At 30.8% G+C, this 27,335-nt stretch overlaps 1 protein-coding gene across 1 annotated transcript in view; it reads left to right on the top strand.

Annotated features, from left to right (window-relative positions):
- The window catches only part of LOC145296308 (CUB and sushi domain-containing protein 2-like), a 120,592-nt gene that overhangs the window by 34,177 nt on the left and 59,080 nt on the right, over positions 1-27,335 (top strand). Inside the window, exons 8-14 of the mRNA XM_080142508.1 lie at positions 2,126-2,330; positions 3,781-3,929; positions 5,097-5,292; positions 10,486-10,676; positions 12,143-12,287; positions 18,580-18,789; positions 20,868-21,038. Of these exons, the coding sequence (XP_079998634.1) occupies positions 2,126-2,330; positions 3,781-3,929; positions 5,097-5,292; positions 10,486-10,676; positions 12,143-12,287; positions 18,580-18,789; positions 20,868-21,038 (1,267 nt within the window). The remainder of the gene's footprint in view (positions 1-2,125; positions 2,331-3,780; positions 3,930-5,096; positions 5,293-10,485; positions 10,677-12,142; positions 12,288-18,579; positions 18,790-20,867; positions 21,039-27,335) is intronic.

Below are 27,335 nucleotides of genomic sequence, written 5' to 3'. Positions count from 1 at the left end.
TTGTGTTTATTAAAAAAATTGATGCCTTGGATTTTTATGGAACTTTCTGAAAAGTTGTAACTGACTCATTTCTATATGATTTTATTTGTCTATACTTCGCGATAACTTTTGGGTGTGTCCTAGGGGCTCTATTACGGCTAATAAAAGCACTCCATTTGTGGGACTGTTGTACCATATTTGTCCAAAATGTTCTGTGTATGTCTGTTTAGCAGTTTTACATGGTGCTGAACTGGGGACTTTTAGGGCTAAATGGAAAGGGGGCAAATGATGGACAGTCGTTTCTTTTTTTTTTTTTTTTTGCGTGGTGCAGAACTCAAATTTACACATGTTAAGGCCGAAAACTGCACCGTTTGTTCATTTTCACCATGATTTGACGTCCCCAGGGGACTTTTGGGATTGAATCGGGGAAGGGGCAAGTGCTGAACTTAGTCATTTTTTTATGCCTCGTTCACTGTGCACTCACGGGAGACCATGCATGTTTCACTTGTTTTTTTTATGATGTTTTTATGTGTATAAACTTTGTTCTCGCCCTTTATCTCGAATATTTTTCAAAAAATTATAATGTAAAATGGCAACATAAACTCTCTCTCTCTTTCTCTCTCTCTCTCTCTCTCTCTCTCTCTCTCTCTCTCTCTCTCGCACGCGCACATATATATGTTGTTTTGGTAGAATATGTTTTTTCAATCATATTTTACTCTTTGCGTATACAAATCCTTTTTGCTTAGAAGCTCAATATATGTTAAATATAACAACAGAGCATATATAAAAGAATGACAATGTAGTTACATTCTAAGATGCAAATATTTATTTCATGCAAAACAGCCCCATCGTGCATGTTAAGATATCAGATATGTTTCGTTATTCAGAAACAAACGGTTATTAATATGTAAATACCGTCCCTTTTGATGATATAATACTATATATATATATATATATATATATATATATATATATATATATATATATATATATATCATCAAAAGAGACTGTACACGCTGCCTTTCTCTATATATACTTATAATTAATCGTTATTGAGCATTTTACATTTTGACTCTTGAAAAAAGCCCGCAACAAACGGGCGAAACGTCGTCGAGTCTTTCCACCTCTGTTTTTATCATATCCTTGGATTTTGTATCCTATTTTATTCATACCGTCAGTCTTAGAGCCATTTCTATAAGAAAAAGCTGCGAAAATATATACTAGCACACTAATCGCAGCCCACTCCAACACGAACAGGAGAAACTTTTTATTGAAATGCATTGACGAGAAAGTTATACCCAAGAGTACTAATAAATCCCTACAACTCTCATCATATTTTCCCCACACGTCGAGCAATTCGTTTCTAATCCCAAAGAACAAAGCCACTTACTTAAAAACCATGGCTAATTCACTGGTGGATAATCTACACGCAAATCACTCTTATTTTAGGAACACTATATCTAACATCAAACGACGGATCAAACCCTTTATTTTTACACATAAAAAATGAATAATAAATTATCCAACCTAATCACTAATAATAAGTGGTGCTCCATTGGACGACCTGAACTCATCCAAAATCGTACAGATCGATCATTATCGAACGCTGAAATGGAAGTCTTGAGTTTCGGACTAAAATTTGCAGCAAGATTTTACCCCGAAATAGCAACTAATATGATTGCCCGAAACTACAAACATGAAGACACAGATTTTATGAAAGGCTTCGTTCGTTTGATTTTGAAAATGCAACAATTCTAACAAGCATACACAATATATCTACACGTCGTTTGTTGGAACCCGCCCTCATCTCCAACTCTCCCAATGTAATCAAACAAATGGAAAGGATTCTTTTTTAATTTCTCTGCACGTATGTAAAATAATTATCCATGAAAATAATTTAGACACCGGTTATTTTTTTAAGCACATATTGTATATACCAATGTAAATATGTATGCTATACTTCCCCCCGCCTCCCTCGATATATACTCTTAATTAATCTTCTCGACGGAACACATTTTACATTTTTACTTTTGAAAAAGCCCGCATTAAACGGACGAAACGTCGTCGAGTTTTTAGGTCTTTCCACCTCCATTTTTATCATATATATATATATATATATTTGTACTTTTTACTTTTTTTCATCTAGTTTGATTCGATTGATATCGAAGAGAATGCAGATTATCTGGAAGTATTTTCTGGTGCATCGACACTGAAGGATAGTGTTTTAATCCGCCGACTCACAGGAAAACACAAAGACGTGACGATATACAGTCAAAACAATTTCATCATGATCCGCCTCTATTCCGATCATAGCATCACATCATCTGGTTTTCAAGTTGAATGGACAAACGGTAAGATTATGACCCGCACACTTTTCTAACAAACCGTTCATCCAACTATCTGATAGGCATTTAATAACCAAACCTTGTAATAAAAACGTCTTGTGTTCTACGGCATGCGTTCCAAAAGTAATGTGTACTATTTTTTTCATTCTGCCTAATTGGATCAGAGAGGATTGCAAATTGCATTGTTATGATGATTGAACTTATGCACTCATGATCTGAAAGTTTTTCTCTCTATGTTAGATATCGACGGTGTGAGACTCTAAGAAAACACTATCATAGATGTGTGTCATTTATTGAGATTGTCGGATTGACTTCCTCATCTTGGTTGTTATAGTCACAACGTTTCGGCCGTTTTGACCCCCGACCTTCATCAGGTGTTTTGTATCGAACTCGAGAACCGTTTGTTAGGAGTCTCGAACCCAACCCTTTATTATTATTACGGGGGTACCGTGTTCGGAAACCAGCTAGGCTCTGGGACATAGTTGCTGATTCTCTGTTTTGAATGTTACTTTTCATTGCTTTCGTTCAGGATTGAACTCAGCACCTTTGGGTAACTGTAAACTTTGATACAACGTCTAGGACCACTCGGCCACATGGTTCCCAGTTCGATACAAAACACCTGATGAAGGCTGGAAGGCAAAACGGCCGAAATGTTGTGAATATAACAACCAAGATGAGGAAATCAGTCCGACAATCTCAATAAATGAAAACACCTCATATTAAAAATACAGACAATTACTATAGATGTGTGTCATAAGTAAAAATGCGTCATTAAACTCCACACAGAAAAAATCGGACCGGTCAACATTCATCGGCGTCTGTTGAATGCGTACGGAGTCGATCCAGTTGATGTAAGCAGAGTTAGCAGATGAACTCGTCGATTTTAGAGTGGCGACAGAGCTGTGAGTGACAAAGCTCGTTCCAGACGCCCATACATAGCCACCAACCTATCGCTGGCAAAAAAGTGCAAGTGCATTGAGAATGGTGGTGACTATGTAGAAAATAGAACACAGAAGGTCGCCCGTTTTAATGGTACCACTCCCATCTTCGTAACTCTTCAACTTTTTTAGTTAAAAATAGGATGCATTACTTTTGGAACGTCTCTCTTACTTTATTCAAGCAGCCATTTTTCAACTGAAAAGATCCAACTTTTGATCCTGAAGGTAGAAAGTCCGACTCTAACACTTACACAACAACTCCTTCAAAAGCTGCATACTCCCAGCTTCCGACTTCAGATTTAACACCTACGTTTACTTCCATTTCTAATCATAAAAACCATTGTTTCCACAAAAAAGCAATTTATTATTTCAACTAATGAAAATAAATTGGATAATAAACTGGAAATATAACGAAATGTAATAAATGTTGTCCTTGTGTCATACACGTAGCAACTAAGTTGCCCTGTTTATTTCAGAAACATTAAAGTTTTCAAGATCATACATTGTTTTCTCTACAGATATCAAAGGACTTGGACCACGAACAATCCATTTACAAGCAGACAACAACGTAAAGACTCTTCTCTCCCCTCTTTACCCAGTACTCTTAGCCAACAATGTCCAATGTTGGCATATCGAGGCTGTTACAGCTCCAGTAATTACGATAGAAGTAAGTATTCAATACATTTCATTCGAATGATAATATTTTCAATTTATCTGTATCATTTGGACTGCTATTGCAATCGTTGAATTCAATATGTATTACGTGTACAGAATATAATCACCCGAAAAAAATCGAATTTAAGAACTTTTATCGTTATAATAGATATAAGTTATTTCCCTTTATAAGAATTCTTCCTTGATGAAAAAGGAACGTATCAGAGTCCTGTAAAACACAACTAATAAAAGCATAAAATGAACACCACGTGATATTTCTTTACTCATTGCTTATTTCCTTGTTCCAATATAGTTAGTTATTAGCAACATCCGTTATATTTAAAAGCAGACGATAAACAAAAGTGTTATTAAAGAGCTTCTACCGATAAATACTAACATTAACAAACTAATAATTTTGGTCTTAAACACAGATAAATCTAATTTGATAATACATATTACCTGATAACTAGATATGTGGGATGACGATGGCTAAGTGATTAGCGACACGGAATGAAAAACTGTGTGTGCCAAGTTCGACTCCAATTCGTTCCATCGAAACACTTTCATCAAACTCACGCGTGACCTAGTGTCTAACCTTTAAGAAAAAGGGTAAATAAAATAGATCAAATTATTAGTATCTAAGCTACTTAAATAACGATTTGGCTGTATTATCTGGATTTATCAGACAAATGTTTTCATCTTGAGTGTGATTTTCGCAACGTTTCGGTCGATGGAACCTCCGACCTTCTTCAGGTGTATCGTTGAACTCGGAAATGTTTCTACCGAACTCGGGAATTTAGACGGAATTTCAAACGCATTCCTTTATTTACTTCACGGAGGTAGAATGCTCTTGTTCCGTCAGACATGGCTGAATAGAGGTCCTAAGTATCCGATCATTGTGGACGGGACGAGAGCACGTGGATAAAAAAGGTCCTGTTCGAAATTCAGTGCAGATTCCCGAGTTCAACAAAAAGATTACCGTGTTCGATACGATACACCTGAAAAAAAAGTCGGAGGTTACGTTGTGAAAAAATAACCAAGGTGAGAACAATAGTCCAAACAATCCAAATAATACAAAAAATAATGAATCCTCATCTAAAAAAAATCCGAGATATAACATCAAACATTTATTATTTTTTTATAAATGGTTGTAATTTCTTCGTATCGAATCTGTCTGCAGATTATGTTCCTGGAATTGGAAGAGGGGAAATCAGGCCACTTGGAGATCAGTTACAACACACTCACCAACGTCATAGCCAATTTGACGCTTTCAAAAGTGCCAATGGCTCTGATCTCAAATAGTAAACATGTTTATATTTGTCTTCATACGACGACACACTCAACGAAAGGTGGATTTGGAATTCAGTTTCAAGAAGGTAAGTAAAATATATTATCTTATCATGATATAGATATCCAACTGATTCCCAGTTAGAAATGAAACATGCCTGAAGATGTGTAGCCAAATTACTTGTATAAATAAAATATATACTAACTAATACACTAAATAAATAGCCCTAGTGAGCACTTTTATATAAATGCAGTAAGGATTCGCTGGATTAATGCTTATGAACAAAACTGCACTGAAATTATGATTATTATAATCACTCAGTTTTTGAACAAGTTACTATGTGTGTCTACAACACTCTCCAGATTTCCAGCACTCTCCGCATCTTTTGATAAACGTTTCAAATAAATTTGCGCTATTGCAGCTGCAATTTACCATTAATTTATCGATGGCTATGACTGCTGGTTTTATGTGGAATTTGTATTGCAATAAACTTCCCCAAGTTACCAGTACCCTCCGAATCCCTTCTATAATGATATTATAGGTATTATCTTTTCTCATTGTTTCCATCCTTCTTGACCCTTCATGGTCATATTTGGTGCTCTAGCTATGTCTACTGCAAACATATGTGCGCGTACCTTTGTTTTGAGGCTTAGGTTACTTTCTTGAAATATATTAAAATGCTGTCCCTTTTATGGAACCCTTATTATGCATGTGAGCCTTCACGCAAAATTTCGACCCATAATAGTTTATTATTATTTACTCACTAGTAGTTACACAGGCCATCATCAAAGATTTCTCTTTAAGAACAACTTGTGGTATTCTCTGGGAGTGACTAAAAGTCTCCTCAGATTTCCAGTGCTCTCCAGCTTTTTCGATAACCTTTGCAAAAGAATTTGCGTTATTGCAATAGCCGCTTACCATTAATTTCTCGTTGGCAGCGACCATTGATCTTCACTGGAATTTGGGTGGCAATAAGCCTCCCTATTGTCCTAGACCTCTTTGCGCATCCAGCGGGTGTCTGGCTAATGCTTTCCCTCTTCGGTCTTTCCATCCTCTTTAATTATTCTCACTTATTTGGTGGGGCGCCAGTTTATTTTGACACCCACCCGCTCAAATAATAGGGTGGAGCAGGTTCCCTACATTTATACAGTTGCATTTTTTATGATTTTATGTGATGTTTCTTTCACATCTGTAGCAGTTTCTCCATGTCCGATTTGTGTATTTAGCTCGCATGTGTTAGTCTCTGCATTCAAGAGTTTTCCTTAATATTTCAGCCATTTTTATTATTGTTATACGTTATACCTTCTCAGTCATCCCTCTGATTCGAGTTTCTCTCATTCTTTTTCAAAGATTTTTGGTATTTTTCCTAATGCACCTACTATTAGTGTTGCTATCTTGACTTTTTTTATGTTCCGTATTTCTTTGAGCTCTCTGGTCAGTTCCGTGTATTTGCTTCGTTTCTCTGTCTTTTTGATCTTCACTCTCTCGTCTGCAAAAATCTGGCAGGACTCTTCCTTCTTGTTAACTCTTATGACATCCGGTCTTCTTACTTGGACAGGTTTATCCGTTTGTATATCCATATCCCATAGGATTTTGTGGTTTTCATTTTCAAGTATTGCTGTCGGTTAGTGCTTGTACTATTTTTCAGGGTATTTAATGCCTACATATTTCCCATTGTATGGCCTTCCCCACTTGATCGTGTCTATTTTTATATTATTTTTTGGTTAATTATTATTATTATTATTATTATTATTATTATTATTATTATTATTATTATTATTATTATTATGTTCGTTAACTTCACAGCGTTGTGATCTTTTACAGCGTTTTTTTTGTTTGTTTTTTGTTTGTTTTTTTCTTTTTTTGTTTTTTTGTTTGTTTGTTTTTTTTTTGTTTGTTTTTTTTTGTTTGTTTTTTGTTTGTTTTGTTTTTTGTTTTTTTACTCAATGGCAGGCTTTTTCACCAAAGCTAGTGAGCATAGTCAAAAGGTCAATTAGATAGAAAAAAACTGACATAGGATGTTTGATGTGCTAAGCAGAACTGACTTATTGAATATCGTGATGTTGTACTTGATTTCGAAGGGTTTCAACTGTTTCTCAAGATCATCTGGAATTGAGCCAAGCACACCTATGATGATTGGTACTATGGAAGTTTCCTTATTCCACAACCTAGAAATCTCCTCCCTCACTTTCTGATAGTCCCGTAGTTTCTCATTCTTTTTACATGTTAAGTTTATGTCGTTTGGGCAAGCCACATCAATAATTTGGCGTTCATTGGTCTTTTGTTCACAATATCTGGTTTCCTGTGAGTCATCTCTCCGTCAAACTGAACCATGATATCCCAGAGAATCTTAACGTCCCTATTTTCCACTACCGTATTCTAGGTGGTGTTGTAACCACTTGTCCGTCACTTGGATTCTAATATTTTCGCACAAACTCCAATGCAGATTGGAACATATTTTATCATGGCGTCATTTGTACTCTTGTTTAGCAAGTGTAGAATACGCACTTACAATGTGTGAAACTATTTCAAGAGTTCTACGAAACAAGCTGCCCTTATAAAAACAGCCATTCCCAAAAATGTTTCTATTGATGGCATTTATATTTAGTGCCTGTTCCTAAGCATCAAATATAATTTTCTGTCTCTCTTTTCAAGTCACCTTTAAACAAAATATTCCACGTGTCTTGAGATTTCAGTGCCGTAGTATCTCGCTTAAACTGACCATGAAGTTTCACTCTTACCAACCCAGTCAACTTTTCAACTTCGATTCTTTCCTTGTACTTCTGCTTACGTTCCAGTAATTCTTTATCTAGTTCTTCCTCTTCCACCACTGCTGCAAGTAACACTTCATGACCTTTAGTCAAGTAGTGGTGCACATAGTAGTAGTAGTAGTATTGACCGTAAAAATAATATAGAATCAGTATTAAAATATCCATCTCATATTATATCTTTTGGGTTCTTCATATTAAATTCGATGCAATATTTTATTCATATTCATATTATTGTCATTATTATTATTAGTAGTAGTAGTAGTAGTAGCAGTAGTAGTAGTAGTAGTAGTAGTTGCACTATAATTCTGATCCTACAATACATCTGAAATGCTGATAATGATTCCTGCAAAATTTGTTGCAATTTTGTCGCCTACAAGCCTACAAGTGTTGATTGTTTTTAGTATCAGAAATAGCCGCATTAGTAATATTAATCTTTGCTCTTCCTATGTTGCACCTACAACCCCAAAGATGCTTCATGCCAAATGTGATTCGATTCGGTCTTGTACTTGACCAATTGTTGAATAATTCGTACTGACATTTCCTATCGGTCACATTATACCTTGATAGTTTCGTTTTAATAGCCCTCTTGAATGTGGGAGAACTGCTGGAAAAGTTGGAAGTAAAATCATTTGAAGTAAGCCTTTATCTCCCTCCCCCCCTCTCTCTCTCTCTCTTTCTCTCTCTCTTTCTGTCCCTCTCTTTCCCTTCTCTCTCACTCACTCTCACTCTCTCCCTCACTTTCTCTCATTCACTTGTTCGCTCTTCCTCTTTCTGCGAAAACTCAATTGTACTTCGAAATCAATTCGAACATTTGTTGTTTGAAAGTTGTTATTTCATTTCGGGTTTTGTATACAGCCGACACAGTGAGTGGAGAGAAAGAGAGAATCATACTTACAGCCGGTTACAAACCGATAGTAATACGTTAGTGCGACTATTTCTTTGTTGATGACTCTATATCCGCCAGACAGCGCGTTTTTGCAGTAAAATCAAACGGAAAAAGAACACAATTTAAAACTAGATAAAATTGTGACATCATGCAGTCACCTGCTCGTTGTGTGCCGTGGTCTTCTTCTCCTTTCTTCTTATGACCTTGTCGTTGTCTCTCACATTGGTTAGTGTTTAGGTTGTGCACAAGGGTTCACAAGTGCACATAAAATACACAACACAACTACAAAGGGAAACACATAATCCGATACTTCTTGTACATATTGAATAGGTTCAGGGTGCACGTGTTACGCCGTTGTGGGAGGAACTACCCTCAAAGCGCTAAGGATAACATCTGAATATACAGTCGAGTCGTCATCGGCTCACCTCGATCTCCAAAAACTCTCTCGACCTAGTCCAAACCACGATCTGCCTTTGACCTGCGTCCAACTGCCACTGTCGTCCAATTCGTCAAACTGGTTACTCCTAACTGTCGTCAACTGAACTCGTAAAACCCCTTGCCAATCCTAAATATATAGCAAGTCCTTTTATTCCTGTCATCTGTCACATTTTAATTAAAACCGCACCTAAAAAACGTCAATACACTCCAAAATACATTGACCCATCCCCGGTCTAGTCTTTGTCCTAAAATAACTGCTCTACATTGTTTTAAAATACCATTTCAGTCACTCCAGCGCTTGGGAGCAGAAGAATGTCGATAGTATTACAAAATATTTGACATTCAATATCTTACATAGCAGACAATACAAAGAATTCATTAATTGTAAATTTTATAAGTAATACAAAGTGTCAAGCTGAACATCATAGCTGTTACAAAAATAGCGTCCGTGTAATAGAATTTAAAATAAGCACACATGGATAGTTTTCTTTTTACATAGGCATCACCACTTATCAAGGCCCAGAGGCCACTCAAGGATAAGGGTTAAAGAGTGTACAGTAGTCAATTGGACGATATAGTAATCTTTAGTAATGAAAATTCGGTAAATTCGTTAACTTAAGTCAAGAACTTGTTTACATTGGACTTGAAGACAACCATATTATAGTCAGCTGGAAAGCACGCAAATGGAAGACAGTTTCACAGGCGTGTAGTTTTAAGAAAGAAACTTTGTTCATGAAATCTACGTTTAGGTTTAGGCACAGATAAAGAGCGCGGGAAACTATTGATAGTGTTTTCAGATAGACGAGTGTTTCTTGTGAAAGTTTGGCGAGGGAGGACCATAGATTGGAGCTCAGATTTTGGACTAGATATTGTTACATTTAGGAGACATTTTTATGTAAATTTTTCGACAACGTTTTATGTAAGGTGACAGTAACTAAAATGAAGAAGGTCTCCAGAACATTCTTGAAACTATTCATTCAGGACCCCGGGTAAAGCAGGCAATTCAGGGGTAAGTAGCACCGTTTCTGAATGTAATTGTTCTGATATGATTATTTATCCAAGTCAAATAATATGTAATAATATCTTATTTGCTATTTAATGAATGAGTTGGTTACGTTTAAGATTAATAAAATAACTTTACTTACCTTGCAATTAATTCATGTTCTTCTATTTCTCTTCTTTCTAGGTTGTGACATTACAATGGTGTCACCATTTAGCAACATTACGTCCCCAGGTTACAATTTCTTAAATCCAAGTGAAAGCCGCTACCCGAACGATATTAAATGCGAGTGGAAATTGACTACGAAGGAGCCAAACGATCCGCCCATCCATATTTTTTTCACTGATTTTGCTTTAGAACAAGCTGATTTTGTCCAGGTTCGTAATACTCTTTTAATATAAGTTGACCTTATTAATTTTCACTATTAAAAAATGCAATATTTTTTTTTTGTTCTTGACACTAAAAAAACATTCCATTATATTTGAAATGGAAAACGACAGACCCTGTGTGTTACCCATGTTTCCAACGTTAAAATTTTCTACGTGTGAAAGAGAAAGAGAGAACGGGAACATTTCCGTTGTTTATATATATTTGTGGCATGACGTCATCTTATAGTGAGATTGAAATACAGTTCGGACGAACACTAAAAAAAAGCAAAGAGTTTGAATAGCTACCTCTTTATTTTTCCGCTTCGTTAGAGTTCGCTCTCGATTCCACTTCACAAAAGCATGTTAATTTTCACATGAACGTGTTAACAAAATATTTTCAACTAATGCGAATCGTTTAAAACTCCAAAACAATTCTGTTTCAAAAAAAAAAAAAAAAAAAAAAAACGAAGCCAATGAAAATAGTGACTTAGTCAACAAAATAAGATTTCTCCAGGTTTCTTAAGTCGGTGCATCGAAGAACACAAGAATATATGCTATACACGCCTCCTCCGTGCTGAGGCAGAAAGGAATCTTCAATGACGAATTGCTACTCACGTACTAACAAGAACAAGGTAAACCAACACACATACATAATGTCACACTGCGTATCACATTGCTAACCCTAACCCACATTGCTATTACACATATTATTCACGCTATGAAACTATTGACATGCATATCTATGTAATTTGAGATTACTTCCTCAAATTTCTTCGCCAATGAACGAGAGCATGCTACCTACATATATGTAATAAAAAAATTCCGTTCGAAATTCCATACAGATTCTTCAGTTCGACATCAAGATTCCCAGATTCAACAAGTACGCACCTGAAAAAGGTCGGAGGTTACATCGGTTAAAAATGTGTAAGAATAGCAACCAAGATGGAAATAGTAGTCCGAATTATCCAAATAATACAAATTATCAAAAGTAATCTTTAAAATGCCGATAATTAAAGGCCTTTATTCGGAACATTAGAAAATTTCAACAGATATCCTAGAACTGCTCGCCTGTGGAACACTGCTCCACTGCCCTGCTTCCTGGTCGACTACAGTATGATAGCCTACAAGTCTAATGAAAATAAATTCTTGTTGAACCGTTCCCTTAAATAATTAAATTTTACCCGACTTAAACCATTAACGATTACTACACTACCACCTTACATTCATTAACCTATATCCTCGAGTAGCCTTCGGATCTAGATAAGTGGTAACTTTCTTGTAAAAAATATAGTATGCTTTTTTCTGCAATATACAAATAAAAAAAACACGTTTTTGGGTGTCGGGAAAAGGTATTGTGGAAGCGTTTGAATGCCAATTTTTAAAAAAAAACTTTAAAAATAAACGATGAGCAATAATTCATCGTAGAATTGTGATTTGTCTTTTGTAATTTTTAATTAATTTTACTTCTTATGCAGGTAACAGATGGTAATGGAATGCTGGGGACGCACAGTGGCCACCATATGCCACCAATGTCAACTTCAGTCAATGGTTTGCTGGTGCTTAAATTTCAAGCAAGCATTATTTTACACAACCGAGGGTTCAGTGCTACCGTCACTCAAGGTAAGCGGGAATGCTTCAGCATGTTACATTTTCACAGATAATTTAATTGCTCGTCGCCAATAGTTTTTTTTTTTTTTCACAATTTAATCAATTATAAATTATGCCTACTTAATTGATTCTCCCGTCAATTTTAAGGCATGAGGTTCACACAATAATTACGTTATCTGATAATACACACAGATGTTATGTTTATAGTGAAGGTTGTGGTAGAACCATCCACACAACTGCTAATCTCAGTCGGTGCAATTGAATTCCACGGACAGAGCAGACGGTAGACATCAAGTTTTATATCAGTTTTCTTTCTCTTAAATGCATGTTTTAACGAAAACTGAGAGTGCATCTCTCTCACATGTTTTAAGCGTGTCTTCATCTACAAATTTGGGCATGTCTTCATCCCGGCGCAGTACATCCAGCGCCTAGCACTCCCAAATGGTCACCCATCTGGTACTGGCCAGGCCCAACGTTGTTTAACTTCGGTGACCTAACGAGAACCGGTGTGTCAACGTTATTATGTTGTATAATATGGCCGATCAAAACAATTAAAACAGAATTATTTTCAAGCATAATGCAATTTTAGTACAATTATTTATTTTATTGTAACACGAATTTTATGTGATACTAGCCTGGGTGCCCGGTTTTTGGAGGTGTGTGTTTAGCAAAAAAAAAAAAAAAGTGGTAGTAAGCAGGCTCGAACCCGTACCGCTAAGGAGGAAAAGAACGTAAAAAGAAGGTGACATCTTTGCTGTTGCGCCCATTGAAAAGAGGGGATGACTTTCTAAAACATCGGCGAAAAAATCAACCCCTCCCTGTAGAAAAGTGTCCAGTTGAGGGTAAAGAATGACTGTTTTTAGCCAATTTTTCGATATTTGTCGTCCGAAGGGGCGAGCTTCAACAAGATACCGATCTCGTGAAAACCCGCCACCTTTGTCGAAAGTTTTAGGTAGACATGCATACATGCATACATACATACACTAAAACAGACAGGTGAGATTTATATTAAAGAGGATGATATATAAGAAAAAGCTTCAGAGAAACAAACGTTGATTAAATATTGATTATTTAGTAGAACAATTTTAATTTGTCCTATCAGATAAGACTATCTACAGATACCGACTTTCTTACCTAACATTTATGTTATTGGTTTTTTTTTGTTTGTTTTGTTTTGTTTCTTTCTCTTTGCAAAAAGTCATGTTCTACAAAACCAAAACCAAAAACAACAATGTTCTTCTACAAAACAACCCAACTCCATCAATAAATACTTGAAGGTATAATAACCAAAATAAACAAAATACTGGATTCAGTATTGAATAACACGAAAAGAGTTGATATGCCGTAAAGAAACCACACCAAACCAAATAAAATGTTACTTTATTTTAATTTATAACTTAAAAATAAAAATAAAAATCTTAATATAAGTTTTGGGACTGAGGGCTATAAGTACATAAGGTTCCGCGTTCAGTTCCGGATAATGCCGGCTTGGTAGCTTTTTGCTAGTCCCTAATAAGCATTACACATAATGTTATGTGTTAATAACATCTGTTTTTATATACAATTGGTGCGTACAGGGATAGTGACATGTGTATTAATATTAAAATAATAAAAGAATGCTTCGTATTTTAAAACAATATTTGAGAACGTGACGTCATATATTTTTTTAAATGTGTAGTAAATTTGATTACAAAATTTTAACACAGCGAATCCTTTATAATACTATTTCAAACGTTTCAACTACTAGTAACCTCTCGTGTGCACTTTAAATGACGCCTTATTGTACTCAGATATGTTGGATTTTAAAGCTTCCCTAGTAATTAATTCTAACCATTACATAATACGTACGAGTTCTAAAAAAACTTTATTTTTACTCTTTTTTTTGTACAAAGAACTCTTTTTGTAAACTCTTACGATTGTATGTTACGTCTAAGTTTACGACGTTTCTTTTTTTAACAATTTCCCACCAAAAATGGAGCAACTCTGCAATTAGTTATTCAACACTACAGTGAGATATATCCGACTTGTTTTGCTACCTTTTCTCCAGTTATTTATGTTGATGATTGGCAAGCGTCATTTTATGGCGACTCTAAACGATCTTTAGTTTTACGAAGTAATTAAAATCAGATCATCATCATCATCAGCAGCAGCAGCAGCAGAACAGCAGCAGCAGGAGGATCTGTTTTCTTCGTCCTTTACAGACTATGATTTATCGTGTCTTTCCATACTTTGTCTTTCCATACTCTGTTTAGCTAATTCACCTGGAAATCCAGAGACACACGTTTTCACATCATTTTATCAAAGGTGTACCTCTTTTATGCACCCTTCCACCATTCTTTCTAGACATTCTTTTCTCACACCGATTGCTTATCTCTTTGTATAGTCCTAACATTTTCCATGTAACTATGAGCGCGAATTTCAGCTTTACTAATGTGATCCGTTAACCTCACACCACACATTGTTCATTTCATGTAATATTGAAATCAGTTGGTTCTAATGTTCCTATTAACTTGCCTCCCCACGAGGGCATAGTTAGACACAAGCTCGGCTTTTAATGTGGGGGAAAATACAGCTCCACAAAAGGGAGCACTCTGGATAGGAACAAAAATTAATATTGTCTTGATCATGAAGGATTTCTCCTTCACTGACTGAGGACAGAAAAGATAAAGTGTGGCATCAGAACAGATACTACACTGTGATCTTGTCCCGATATTGTTCTTACCATTTCACATATTCAAGATAATACGACAGTACTTGTTGTAAAGTACTAATAATATTGGCTTTCATCCGATATGTTACGTCCTATGTCTAGTGGGTACTTATTTTGCCTTTTTGGTTCAACTATGAATAAAATAGTGCAAATGAAATGCATTAATATGTTAAAAACTTCATTTATAAACCAGCACCATATCGTATTGAATTCGAAGATTCTATTATTGGCATTGGTTTCCCCGATACTTTTCTATTCAGAATTCTTTCTGGAAAAACATAGGGTACTTACGAGAAGGACTACGTGAAGCTTGCCAACGCCCAAAGTGAAAGTGATTTTTGTAAAACGAACTGGATTCGAACTCAGGTTGCCAGTCCGCGTCGTTAATCATTGAACCATCGTAACTTCTCATACTCAAGATATTATGACACTACTTGTGGTAAAGTACTATTTCACCCGATATGATATGTGGCTTCAAGTGAAAATTAGTTTGTTTTTGTTGAAGCCACCCACTCGCGAGCTTTGTGGTGCTGTAATGTTTTATAATACATCTTCATAGCATATATCATATGCTAAGTAATCACAAGTATTCATCTGTGAGTTTCTTTATCATTAATTTTGCTTCTGTTGGATTTTTCTGTGATCGAGTATTTCGCAATAGAACAGTTTATTTCCAAACCTATTTCGTTGCTTTCGTATGCGATTATTCATCGATCTATTATTGTTTATTTTTTTTTTTTTACATAGGCATCACCACATTATCAAGGCCAAGAGGCCACTCAAGGATAAGGGTTAAAGAATGTACAGTAGAAATTGAACAATATAGTAATCATTAGTAATGAAAATTTGGTAAATTTGATAACTTATATGGAACGGCTCATCAAGAACTTATTTACGTTAGACTTGAAGACAACCATATTATAGTCAGCCGGAAAGCAGGAAAACGGAAGACAATTCCACAGGCGTGCAGTTCTAAGAAAGAAGCGTTGTTCATGGAATCTACGTTTAGGTTTAGGCACAGATAAAGAGTGGGGGGAATTATTGATAGTGTTTACAGCTAGACGAGTGTTTCTTGTGAAAGTTTGGCAAGGGGGGACCATAGATTGAAGCTCAGTCGAACACTTTCCATGAAAATAACGATACATCATAGACAAACTCGCAACATCTCTTCTGTGAGATAGAGGTTGCAAGGAAGAGAAAAGGACATCTCCTACGAGGCTATGAAGTCTATTTTGAACTCTATCAAGGCAGGACAAGTCCTTTCTAGCAGCTCCTGCCCAGATGTGGCAACAGTATTCCATCCTTGGACGTACCTGGCTCTTATATAGATAGAGAATAGCATCAGCAGTGAGATATCTACCGGATCGATAGAAAGATCCCACCATTTTTCCAGCGGCCTTGGCAACAGACTTGATTTACGTGTTCCATTTAAGATCAGGAGTAATGGTCAAGCCAAGAAGCTTGTCAAAACTTGAGGCCTCCTGAAGACGAGAGCCATTCATTTCAATTGATGCCAGATGTGGATCAGAATGTTGATGATGTAAAGAGAGAAGCTTGGTTTTAGATGCATTAAAAATAACCAGCCACTCCTTACCCCATTGTACTACGTGCTCAAGATCAGAGGAGAGAGAATTGGAGAGAACTTGGTCGTTTACTGTCTTAGATGTGCTACCATAAATGGTAGTGTCGTCAGCATAAATGTCTACAAATGATGTAAGGATGTGATTTGGACGATAATTAATGTAGATCAGGAAAAGAGTTGGGCCCAGGATGGACCCCTGAGGGACACCGGCATTAATACTGTGAGCTTCTGATTTTTGCCCCTCAACTACTACTCTTATGAACCTATCAGAAAGAAATGATTTAATAATTGAGAAGACATTTCCAGCTATACCAAAGCTAGAGATCTTGTGAAGTAAACCTTTATGCCATACCCTATCAAAGGCCTTTGATATGTCAAGAGCAATTGCCCTACAAAGGTTGCCTCCGTCGAGAGATTTATTATTGATTGAACATTCGATTTAATCAAAAACTAATCTAAAGTGTCCAGATTGCATTTTTGAAATTCATCAGCTGTGACAATCAGTCTTTAGTAGGATGTATTCCAATTTCTGTTGTGGCTGTTCATTTGAATCTGAAATCATAAAACTTAGTCAGTCATCTCATAAGATGTATAGCAATAACATACTGAATTTTCAAGAGTATGCGATAATGTTAAATGCCTGTACAAAAAAGTCTGGAAACTTATTTACAGCACCTCGTATATAGACAATTAGAAATCACATTCAGGTATGAAATTCGCCACAAAGTCGTCAAACGTAGAGGCTATCAGGGAAGAGGAATCTGTCCTACAGAACACAATGCTGCAATATCAGTTGAAGAATTAGAAATGAAGATATACTAAAACTATTCAACTATTCTTCGTCATTTTCAACACTTTCGAACGTCCATCAACCTTGAAAAATGGGTGCGCATGAATTTTCTGGAGACAGTTGTAAATCGCGAGTTAAAATCTACAGAGAATTCATAATTCACCCATTTTCCAAGCCAATGAGCTTCCAGTCAGAAAGAGATAATCTTATATTCGATACATGTTTTGTCGTTACATGTTTCAATCCATATCCATCATCTTGGTCGTTTATTTATTCATACATATTTTGGTATTTTCGACAATCTTCCGGTGCATTCTGGCGTCGTTGGTAAACTCGAGAATTTCTAAATGAACCATTTCATTTCCATATCATCTATAGTATTAGGTTATTATGTTTTTGTACTTAACTCAAAAATAATTGCTTGAGTATCCAAACACCAAAGGACGTGGAATGATAACAGTCTATTACATTTAGATTAAATAAAAGGTTAAAGTGAAAGGTTACTTGCTACAACAGATTTGGAGAATTTGGCAATGATATTAATTACGATACTAATGATAGTTTGTGGTATATGTGTGTTTGGAGTCAGGAGGAATACACTGAACAAAATCTAGGTCAATTTTGGAATTTAGTGAAGAATGCGTTGTTATAATTCAACTATGTTGTGACAATATTGTGAGTTATTTGTTGATTTAGTTGTGAAGTTATCAAAACAAACAATTCGGATAGATACTAATCGGGGAATCGAAAACGTCAGATCGCATTTAATCACTAGGTAAAGAACAGGTCTTCAGTGTTTGCTGTTAGTAAGAATATCACTCCCGACCCGCACGGTACATAAAATAGAACAGCGCGAGGATAAGATGGCGTCAACCTTATAGCATAAAATAAGCGAATGAAAATCCCTTCTGTGTTTTCAGAGTTTTCTTGTGTGTGTGTGTGTGTGTGTGTGTGTGTGTGTGTGTGTGTGTGTGTGTGTGTGTGTGTGTGTGTGTGTAAACATATCCGCAAAGAATCGATATGCCAACCTATTAATAAAAAAATCACGCGAAATGTTATGAAGTGTACAACGGCTAAAGCGTTATGAACATGAGGTCAACCAACATGTGATTAACGTTCCAAAGCTTGAAAATAACGATTTGAAATTCATCATATTTTAATTTAATTAATTCGATGATCTATAGCTTTCTGTACAATCTGATAATATTTCCTTTCCTTGTAGACTGTCCGATGCTGGAAGGAGATGGTCTGTTAATCGAGACAATATCAACAGTTAACAGATTCGCAGGTTCAAAAATGTTTTCTCGGCAAGTGCGAGTCTCATGCGACGAAGGTTATGAATTCCAAGAATCATATTTTAACATGAAAGTTGTCCCCATGAAATGCCTTTTAGGTGGCAACTGGAACATTACTTGGATACCTCGATGTTCACGTAAGTTTCTGGATCCTTCCATGGATTTGCACAAAACGAATGTCTTCTCCCATTTTTTGATCATCATCACCATATTTTTCTCCTCCTCCTCCTCCTCCTCCTCCTCCTCCTCTCCTTCTTCTTCTTCTTCTTCTTCTTCTTCTTCTTATTATTATTATTATTATTATCTAAATAATAATTTACTTTTCTGTACATACAGTGTCACAAAAAAGCATCATCATTGCAAACATTAATGAGGAACGAATTAGCTCCGTTATTGTTACTCTTCATCAGTTAAAAATCATTAACACCATTTCCTCTGCAAAAATGTAAAAAAAAAAAGCATGGCTGTCTGTTTACGGCTTCAAATATGTTATTTTATTTTATAATTTAAAAAATAGTCATGTTGAGAGGAGACTGTAATTTTTTTTATTATAGTTTCTTTTTAAAATAAAAAAAAATGCAAGTGAATTGACATCTGTTCCTTCACAATTTATATAAAAATTATTCAGAAAAAACGAAACAAAACAATCTGCTGTATGTTGAACTTTCATTGAAAAAAAATCTGTTTTTTTTAATCAATTCTTTTTAGCTTTAAAAGTTTTTAAAAAATTGCTAAAATATTGTTTCAGATTTGTCGTTATTTATTTTATTTTATTCTTTATTCATTTTGTTTATAATATGTTTTCAAAATATCAACTAGCGTGAAATTTTCACGAATTCTGCTATTATTTATTATTGTTATTTTTATTTTGATTCCGTCCCTTTTACGCTGACTTTTCCGTTGTTGTCATCTTCTCTCCTCACAACAATAAAGTTCGACATGAAATCGATTTAGCATGAGAGTCAGGGGATCAAACTCCATCTAGAAAAGTACTCTGGAAAAGTACAGAAAATAGCCAAAACAGATCGTCAGAATTTGTTGAAGAGGTACCTGGGATAGAACTTGAACACGGCATCGCTATCGCCACAGATCACGAAGCTATGAATGGGCTACATCATATCTAATCCCGCCAAAGAAAGAAAATGATCGTTCAAGACTGCCTCGAACTTACTAGAATTTTTACGTTGATTAATTACGGTGATCTTACGAGAACCGGTGTGTCAATATTATGATGTGAATCGATTCATACCTTTTCCAATTAGTATTAGTGTGTTAATGAGTATGATAGAGTCGATAGAAATTGAACCCGGCATCGCCATCACCACAGATCACGAAGTTATTATGTCATTTACACACACTTATATAAAACATAAGTTTATTTTACAACTCAATACATGGACCTTGAATATGCGCATACCTTGGTTAGTAGTAAATTAATATCAATGTTCAAAACTAAAAATATGAAAATATAAAATATGTGACAACTGCGTGATAATTTTGCTTTCAGACATGCATACATAAAATTTCTATTTTTCCTTATTCATTTTAATATCTAAAATGTCATGTTGTTAAAGAAGTTTTTGTAAATGTTCGGAAACTCGCTACAAAAAAATGCGATTTTACTACATGAAAGAAAAGAGTATTTCATTAATCTTCTTATCTCTCTTTCTTTATTGAGAAAGAAACTTTGTTTACATTCCTTCAATCGCTAATTCAAGATATATGTACACAATAAGAAACATTGACTTATCCATCGATTTGTCCCGATTTCTCTTTTTATTTCCAGTCTCTGATAGATGAATCCGTCCGGTTATTTATCTTCAGACACTAACCAATGAGATTGAAATATTTTATTTCGCACCAACTCTGTAAACTGTAAATTTGATCAGTTACTCAAGCCAACAAAAGTAATATTGCATTGAGTAGTTTATTTACTCCGTGAACTGGTGATGAATATAACGAAATGATTTTCTTTTATGTTAAAATGTATATTATCCATATTTTATCATGTCTTATTTCTTATTTGAATTTTCCTCATTATTTTACTGGATAATGATAACAAACGTTTTATTTCGCCCCAGATGTATGATGGCACTTCCGTCTGATGGTTAATAAAGAGCGGTAATATATAAGCGTTATAAAAAATAAACTTACTTTTAAATGAATTATGTCAACGCTGTTTCCATAATTTTGTAATGTGTATTCTTATTTACAGCTGTTTCATGCGGAAGTCCTCCAGCTTTGCCAAACGGATTCGTGTTGGTATCAAACGGCGTCTCGTACAAATCTCATGTCACATATCATTGTGACAATGGTTTCAGCTTGGAAGGAGCAAACACCACTTGTCAAGCTAATGGAACATGGTCTCAACTTCCAACGTGCACAAGTAAGTACAGACACAATAACGTTATGCAATGTTTCATGTTCTATTTAGAAGGAAGTTGAAATTTGGTAAGTTTGTATAACACCAAACTGAAGATGTCAAAGTTTCGGTTTCAAATCATTGCACCCGCTTAATTTGTTGGGGATTTTTTTTATTTACTATTAAAGCAATATGATCCATTTCTGTGGTTGGCAAGCTAATATCTATCAAAAACTTATTTTGATCTCAAAACCTCTTGCGTTTCTAAAAGATTAGCTTTGTTTTATTTTGAACTTTAAACTTGAAGTATTTACAATTATTTATTTCAACTATTTAAATTTATTTACATTTCATTGTTTCGATTCTTATTTTATATCTATCTGGCCCAGCTATGCAAATTGCGTAGTTAAACCAGCTAACGTACCTGAGTCTTTCCATCGCAAAGGTCTAATCTATTACAAAAACAGTTAAGATTTCTGATATATTTCAAAATGGAAAGCACTGCAATGAATTTATTACGCTTTAAAATTGTGACTGATAGACAGACAGACAGACTGACAGACGGACGAAAGTTGTATTTATAAGATACAATTAAAACCTAAAACAATGCTCAAGTAAAAGTAGAATTTAGATTTCAATATTTTTTAATTTAAATAACCGATTCATTTATCATATATTTGTCTACTCTTATGAAATCGCTACAGTATTTTTTCTTAATGCATGCATGATATCAACGGAAATGAGAATCTCTTTTTTTTTTCGTACAATAACACCTCAGCATCTTGGAGAGAATTGAGAAAATATTTTAGACTTTGAAGTGGAGATTCACTTTGCTAGATAAATTGAACGCAAAATGATCACACAGAGTTTGGCCACATATCGTAAAACAGAATGAGTTACGATTTCTATTGATATTGCAAAAATTGCAACCATTTTGAAAATTCAAAAATGCTTACTCGCTTTTCCCTACACTATATAGTCAAATATTAGATCATCAATAACGCTTTCCGATCAGGAAGTTGTTGATCATTTTACATTATATTTATATAGTAAAATTGAAATCCCACTCAGAAGTTTCAAATATTTATTTAAATTTTTGTTTTGATTTTTACAAATATTTCCATGCAAATGGAAATAAAGAGAATATCGTGGGGACGAAGTGTAAAATGTTACGTTAACTGTCGATAAAAATGTTATTACGTATTTTCCCAGAGAATACTACCTTATCTTACCATCTGTTTTACTATATTTATATATATATATATATATATATATATATATATATATATATATATATATATATATATATATATATATAACATCAATTCATGTAACAATTTAATTCGATCAGTAAATAATAGAGGAAAAATCGCTGATTGCTTTTTAATTAATTACTTTCTGAATAGAGAAGTATTTGCGGTTATTTCCACGGTGCGAAAATAAAACACATATAAAACTGAATTTAAAGTAAGGAAATAAGAAATAAAGTAATTTCTTTTAACGTATTATTTAACTATTAAGGTTGAAAAGTTCTTACATGAGGATATCTGTTTCTATTTAATAGGAGAATAATGTAATAATCAGAATCATTCAAATATTCCAATGATTAAAATAATTTAAATAGTTTAAATAATATAAATGATTTAAATATTCAAATAATTTAAATATTTAAAATAATTAAAAATATTTCAAACAATCAAAATGATTCAAATGATTCAAATAATTAAAATAATTCAAATGATTAAAACAATCTCAATGATAAAAATAAAATAATTCAAATAATTCAAATAATAAATATATAATAAATAAATAATTGAAATAATCTCAATACTTGAAATAATTAAAATTATTTTAATAAATTAAATAATTTAAATAATTCAAATAATTTTAATAGTTAAAATAATCAAAAGTATTAAAATAAATTAAATAATTTTACTAATCAAAATAATTCAAATAATACAAATAATTTAAATAATTTAAATAATTCAAATAATTCAAATAATTCAAATAATTTAAATTATTCAAATAATTCAAATAATTCAAATAATTCAAATAATTTAAATTATTCAAATAATTCAAATAATTCAAATAATTTAAATAATCTAAATAATTCAAATAATTCAAATAATTTAAATAGTTAAAATAATCAAAATTATTAAAATAATCCAAATAATTCAAATATTTTTAATAATCTAAATAATTCCAATAATTCAAAAAATTTTAATAATTTTAATAATCAAAATAATTCAAATATTTCAAATAGTTAATATAATCAAAATTATTAAAATAGTTAAAATAATCCAAAAAATGAAAAGAATTTAAAGAATTTAAGTAATTGTAATATTTCCAATAATTTAAATAATTTAAATAATTCAAATATTAAAATGATTTAAATGATTTAATAATTCAAATAATTTGAATAATTTAAATAATTAAAATAATCAGAATAATTTAAATAATCCAAATGATTTAACTAATTCAAATGATCCCAATAATTACAATAATTAGAATAATATGATTTATTCAAATAAGTTAAATAATCCAAATAATTAAATAATCCAAATAAAAAAAAATAATCCAAATACAAAAATAATGCAAATAATAAAATAATCAAATAATAAAATAACCAAATAATAAAAATAATCCAAATAATAAAAATAATCCAAATAATCAAATGATGCAAATAATAAAAATAATCCAAATAATAAAAATAATCCAAATAATCAAATAATCCAAATATTAAAAATAATCCAAATGGTAAAAATAATCCAAATAATAAAATAATCCAAATAATGAAAATAATCCAAATAATAAAAATAATCCAAATAATAAAAATAATCAAAATAATAAAATAATCCAAATAATAAAAATAATCCAAATAATAAAAATAATCGAAATAATAAAATAATCCAAATAATAAAAATAATCCAAATAAAAAATAATCCAAATAATAAAATAATCCAAATAATAAAATAATGCAAATAATAAAATAATCCAAATAATAAAATAATCCAAATAATGAAATAATCCAAATAATTAAATAATCCAAATAAAACATAATCCAAATAATAAAATAATCCAAATAATAAAAATAATCCAAATAATAAACATAATCCAAATAATAAAATAATCCAAATAATAAAAATAATCAAAATAATAAAATAATCCAAATAATAAACTAATCCAAATAATAAAATAATCCAAATAATAAAAATAATCCAAATAATCAAATAAACCAAATAATAAAAATAATGCAAATAATAAAAAAAATGTAAATAATAAAATAATCAAAAAAATAAAATGATCCAAATAATAAAAAAATGCAATTAATAAAATAATCCAAATAATAAAATACTCCAAATAATAAAATAATGCAAATAATAAAATAATCCAAAAAATAAAAATAATGTAAATAAGAAAATAATCAAAAAAATAAAAATAATGCAAATAATAAAATAATCTCAACAATAAAAATAATGCAAATAATAAAAAAAATCGAAATAATAAAAATAATGCTAATAATAAAAACAATCCAAATAATAAAAATAATGCAAATAATAAAATAATTCAAAAAATAAACATAATCCAAATAATAAAAAAATCCAAATAATAAAATAATAAAAATAATAAAAATAATCCAAATAAAAAAAATACTCCAAATAATAAAAATAATCCAAATAATAAAAATAATCCAAATAATAAAAATAATCCAAATAATAAAATAATCCAAATAATAAAAATAATCCAAATAATAAAAAAATCTAAATAATTAAAATAATCCAAATAATAAAAATAATCCAAATAATAAAAATAATGCAAATAATAAAAATAATGCAAATAATAAAATAATCCAAATAATAAGAATAATCCAAATAATAAAAATAATGCAAATAATAAAAATAATCCAAATAAAAAATAATGCAAATAATAAAATAATGCAAATAATAAAAATAATCCAAAAAATAAAAATAATGCAAATAATAAAAATAATGCAAATAATAAAAATAATCCAAATAATAAAAATAATCCAAATAATAAAAATAATTCAAATAATAACAATAATTCAAATAATAAAAATAATCCAAGGAATAAAAATAATCCAAATAATAAAAATAATCCAAATAATAAAATAATCCAAATAATAAAAATAATCCAAATAATAAACAATAATGCAAATAATAAAAATAATCCAAGTAATAAAATAATCCAAATAATAAAAATAATCCAAATAATAAAATAATCCAAATAATAAAAATAATCCAAATAATAAAATAATCCAAATAATAAAAATAATCTCAATAATAAAAATAATCCCAATAATAAAATAATAACAATAATAAAAATAATCCAAATAATATAAATAATCACAATAATAAAAATAATGAAAATAATAAAAATAATAAAAATAATCCAAATAATAAAAAAAATCCAAATAATAAAATAAACCAAATAATAAAAATAATCCAAATAATGAAAATAATCCAAATAATAAAATCATCCAAATAATAAAAATAATCCAAATAATAAAATAATCCAAATAATAAAAATAATCCAAATAATAAAAATAATCCAAATAATAAAAATAATGCAAATAATAAAAATAATGCAAATAATAAAAATTATCCAAATAATAAAATAATCCAAATAATAAAAATAATCCAAATAATAAAAATAATCCAAATAATAAAATAATCAAAATAATAAAATAATCCAAATAATAAAAATCATCTAAATAATAAATTAATCCAAATAATAAAAAATAACTCAAATAATAAAAATAATCCAAAAAATAAAATAATCAAATAATAAAAATAATGCAAATAATAATAATAATGCAAATAATAAAATAATCCAAATGATAAAAATAATCAAAATAATAAAAATAATCCAAATAATAAAATAATCAAAATAATAAAAATAATTCAAATAATAAAATAATCCAAATAATAGAAATAATCCAAATAATTAAATAATCCAAATAATAAAAATAATCCAAATAATAAAATAATCCAAATACTAAAATAATAAAAATACTAAAAATAATACAAATAATAGAAATACTCCAAATAATTAAATAATCCAAATAATAAAAATAATCCAAATAATAAAAATAATCCAAATAATAAAAATAATCCAAATAATAAAAATAATCCAAATAATAAAAATAATGCAAATTATAAAATAATCCAAATAATAAAAATAATCCAAATAATAAAAAAATCTAAATAATTAAAATAATCCAAATAATAAAAATAATCCAAATAATAAAATAATCCAAATAATAAAAATAATGCAAATAATAAAAATAATGCAAATAATAAAATAATCCAAATAATAAAAATAATCCAAATAATAAAAATAATGCAAATAATAAAAATAATCCAAATAATAAAAATAATGCAAATAATAAAATAATGCAAATAATAAAAATAATCCAAAAAATAAAAATAATGCAAATAATAAAAATAATGCAAATAATAAAAATAATCCAAATAATAAAAATAATCCAAACACCAAAAATAATTCAAATAATAAAAATAATTCAAAAAATAAAATAATCCAAGTAATAAAAATAATCCAAATAATAAAAATAATCCAAATAATAAAATAATGCAAATAATAAAAATAATCCAAATAATATAAATAATCCAAATAATAAAATAATCCAAATAATAAAAATAATCCAAATAATAAAATAATCAAAATAATAAAAATAATCCAAATAATAAAATAATCCAAATAATAAAAATAATCCAAATAATAAAAACAATCCAAATAATAAAATAATCAAAATAATAAAAACAATCCAAATAATATAAATAATCCAAATAATAAAAATAATGAAAATAATAAAAATAATCCAAATAATAAAAATAATCGAAATAATAAAAATAATCCAAATAATAAAATAAACCAAATAATAAAAATAATCCAAATAATGAAAATAATCCAAATAATAAAATAATCCAAATAATAAAAATAATCCAAATAATAAAATAATCCAAATAATAAAATAATAAAAAGAATAAAAATAATGCAAATAATAAAAAATAATGCAAATAATAAAAATAATCCAAATAATAAAATAATCCAAATGATAAAAATAATCCAAATAATAAAAATAATCCAAATAATACAAATAGTCCAAATAATAAAAATAATCCAAATAATAAAAATAATCCAAATAATAAAAATAATGCAAATAATAAAAATAATCTAAATAATAAAAATAATCCAAATAATAAAAATAATCCAAATAATAAAAATAATGCAAATAATAAAAATAATGCAAATAATAAAAATTATCCAAATAATAAAATA

This window comes from Euprymna scolopes, chromosome 16, assembly GCF_053919585.1.
Source record: "Euprymna scolopes isolate OS-2025 chromosome 16, ASM5391958v1, whole genome shotgun sequence".
NCBI lineage: Eukaryota > Metazoa > Mollusca > Cephalopoda > Sepiida > Sepiolidae > Euprymna > Euprymna scolopes.
Note: the sequence above shows the minus strand (reverse complement) of the source record. Positions and strands in the feature narration are given on the sequence as shown.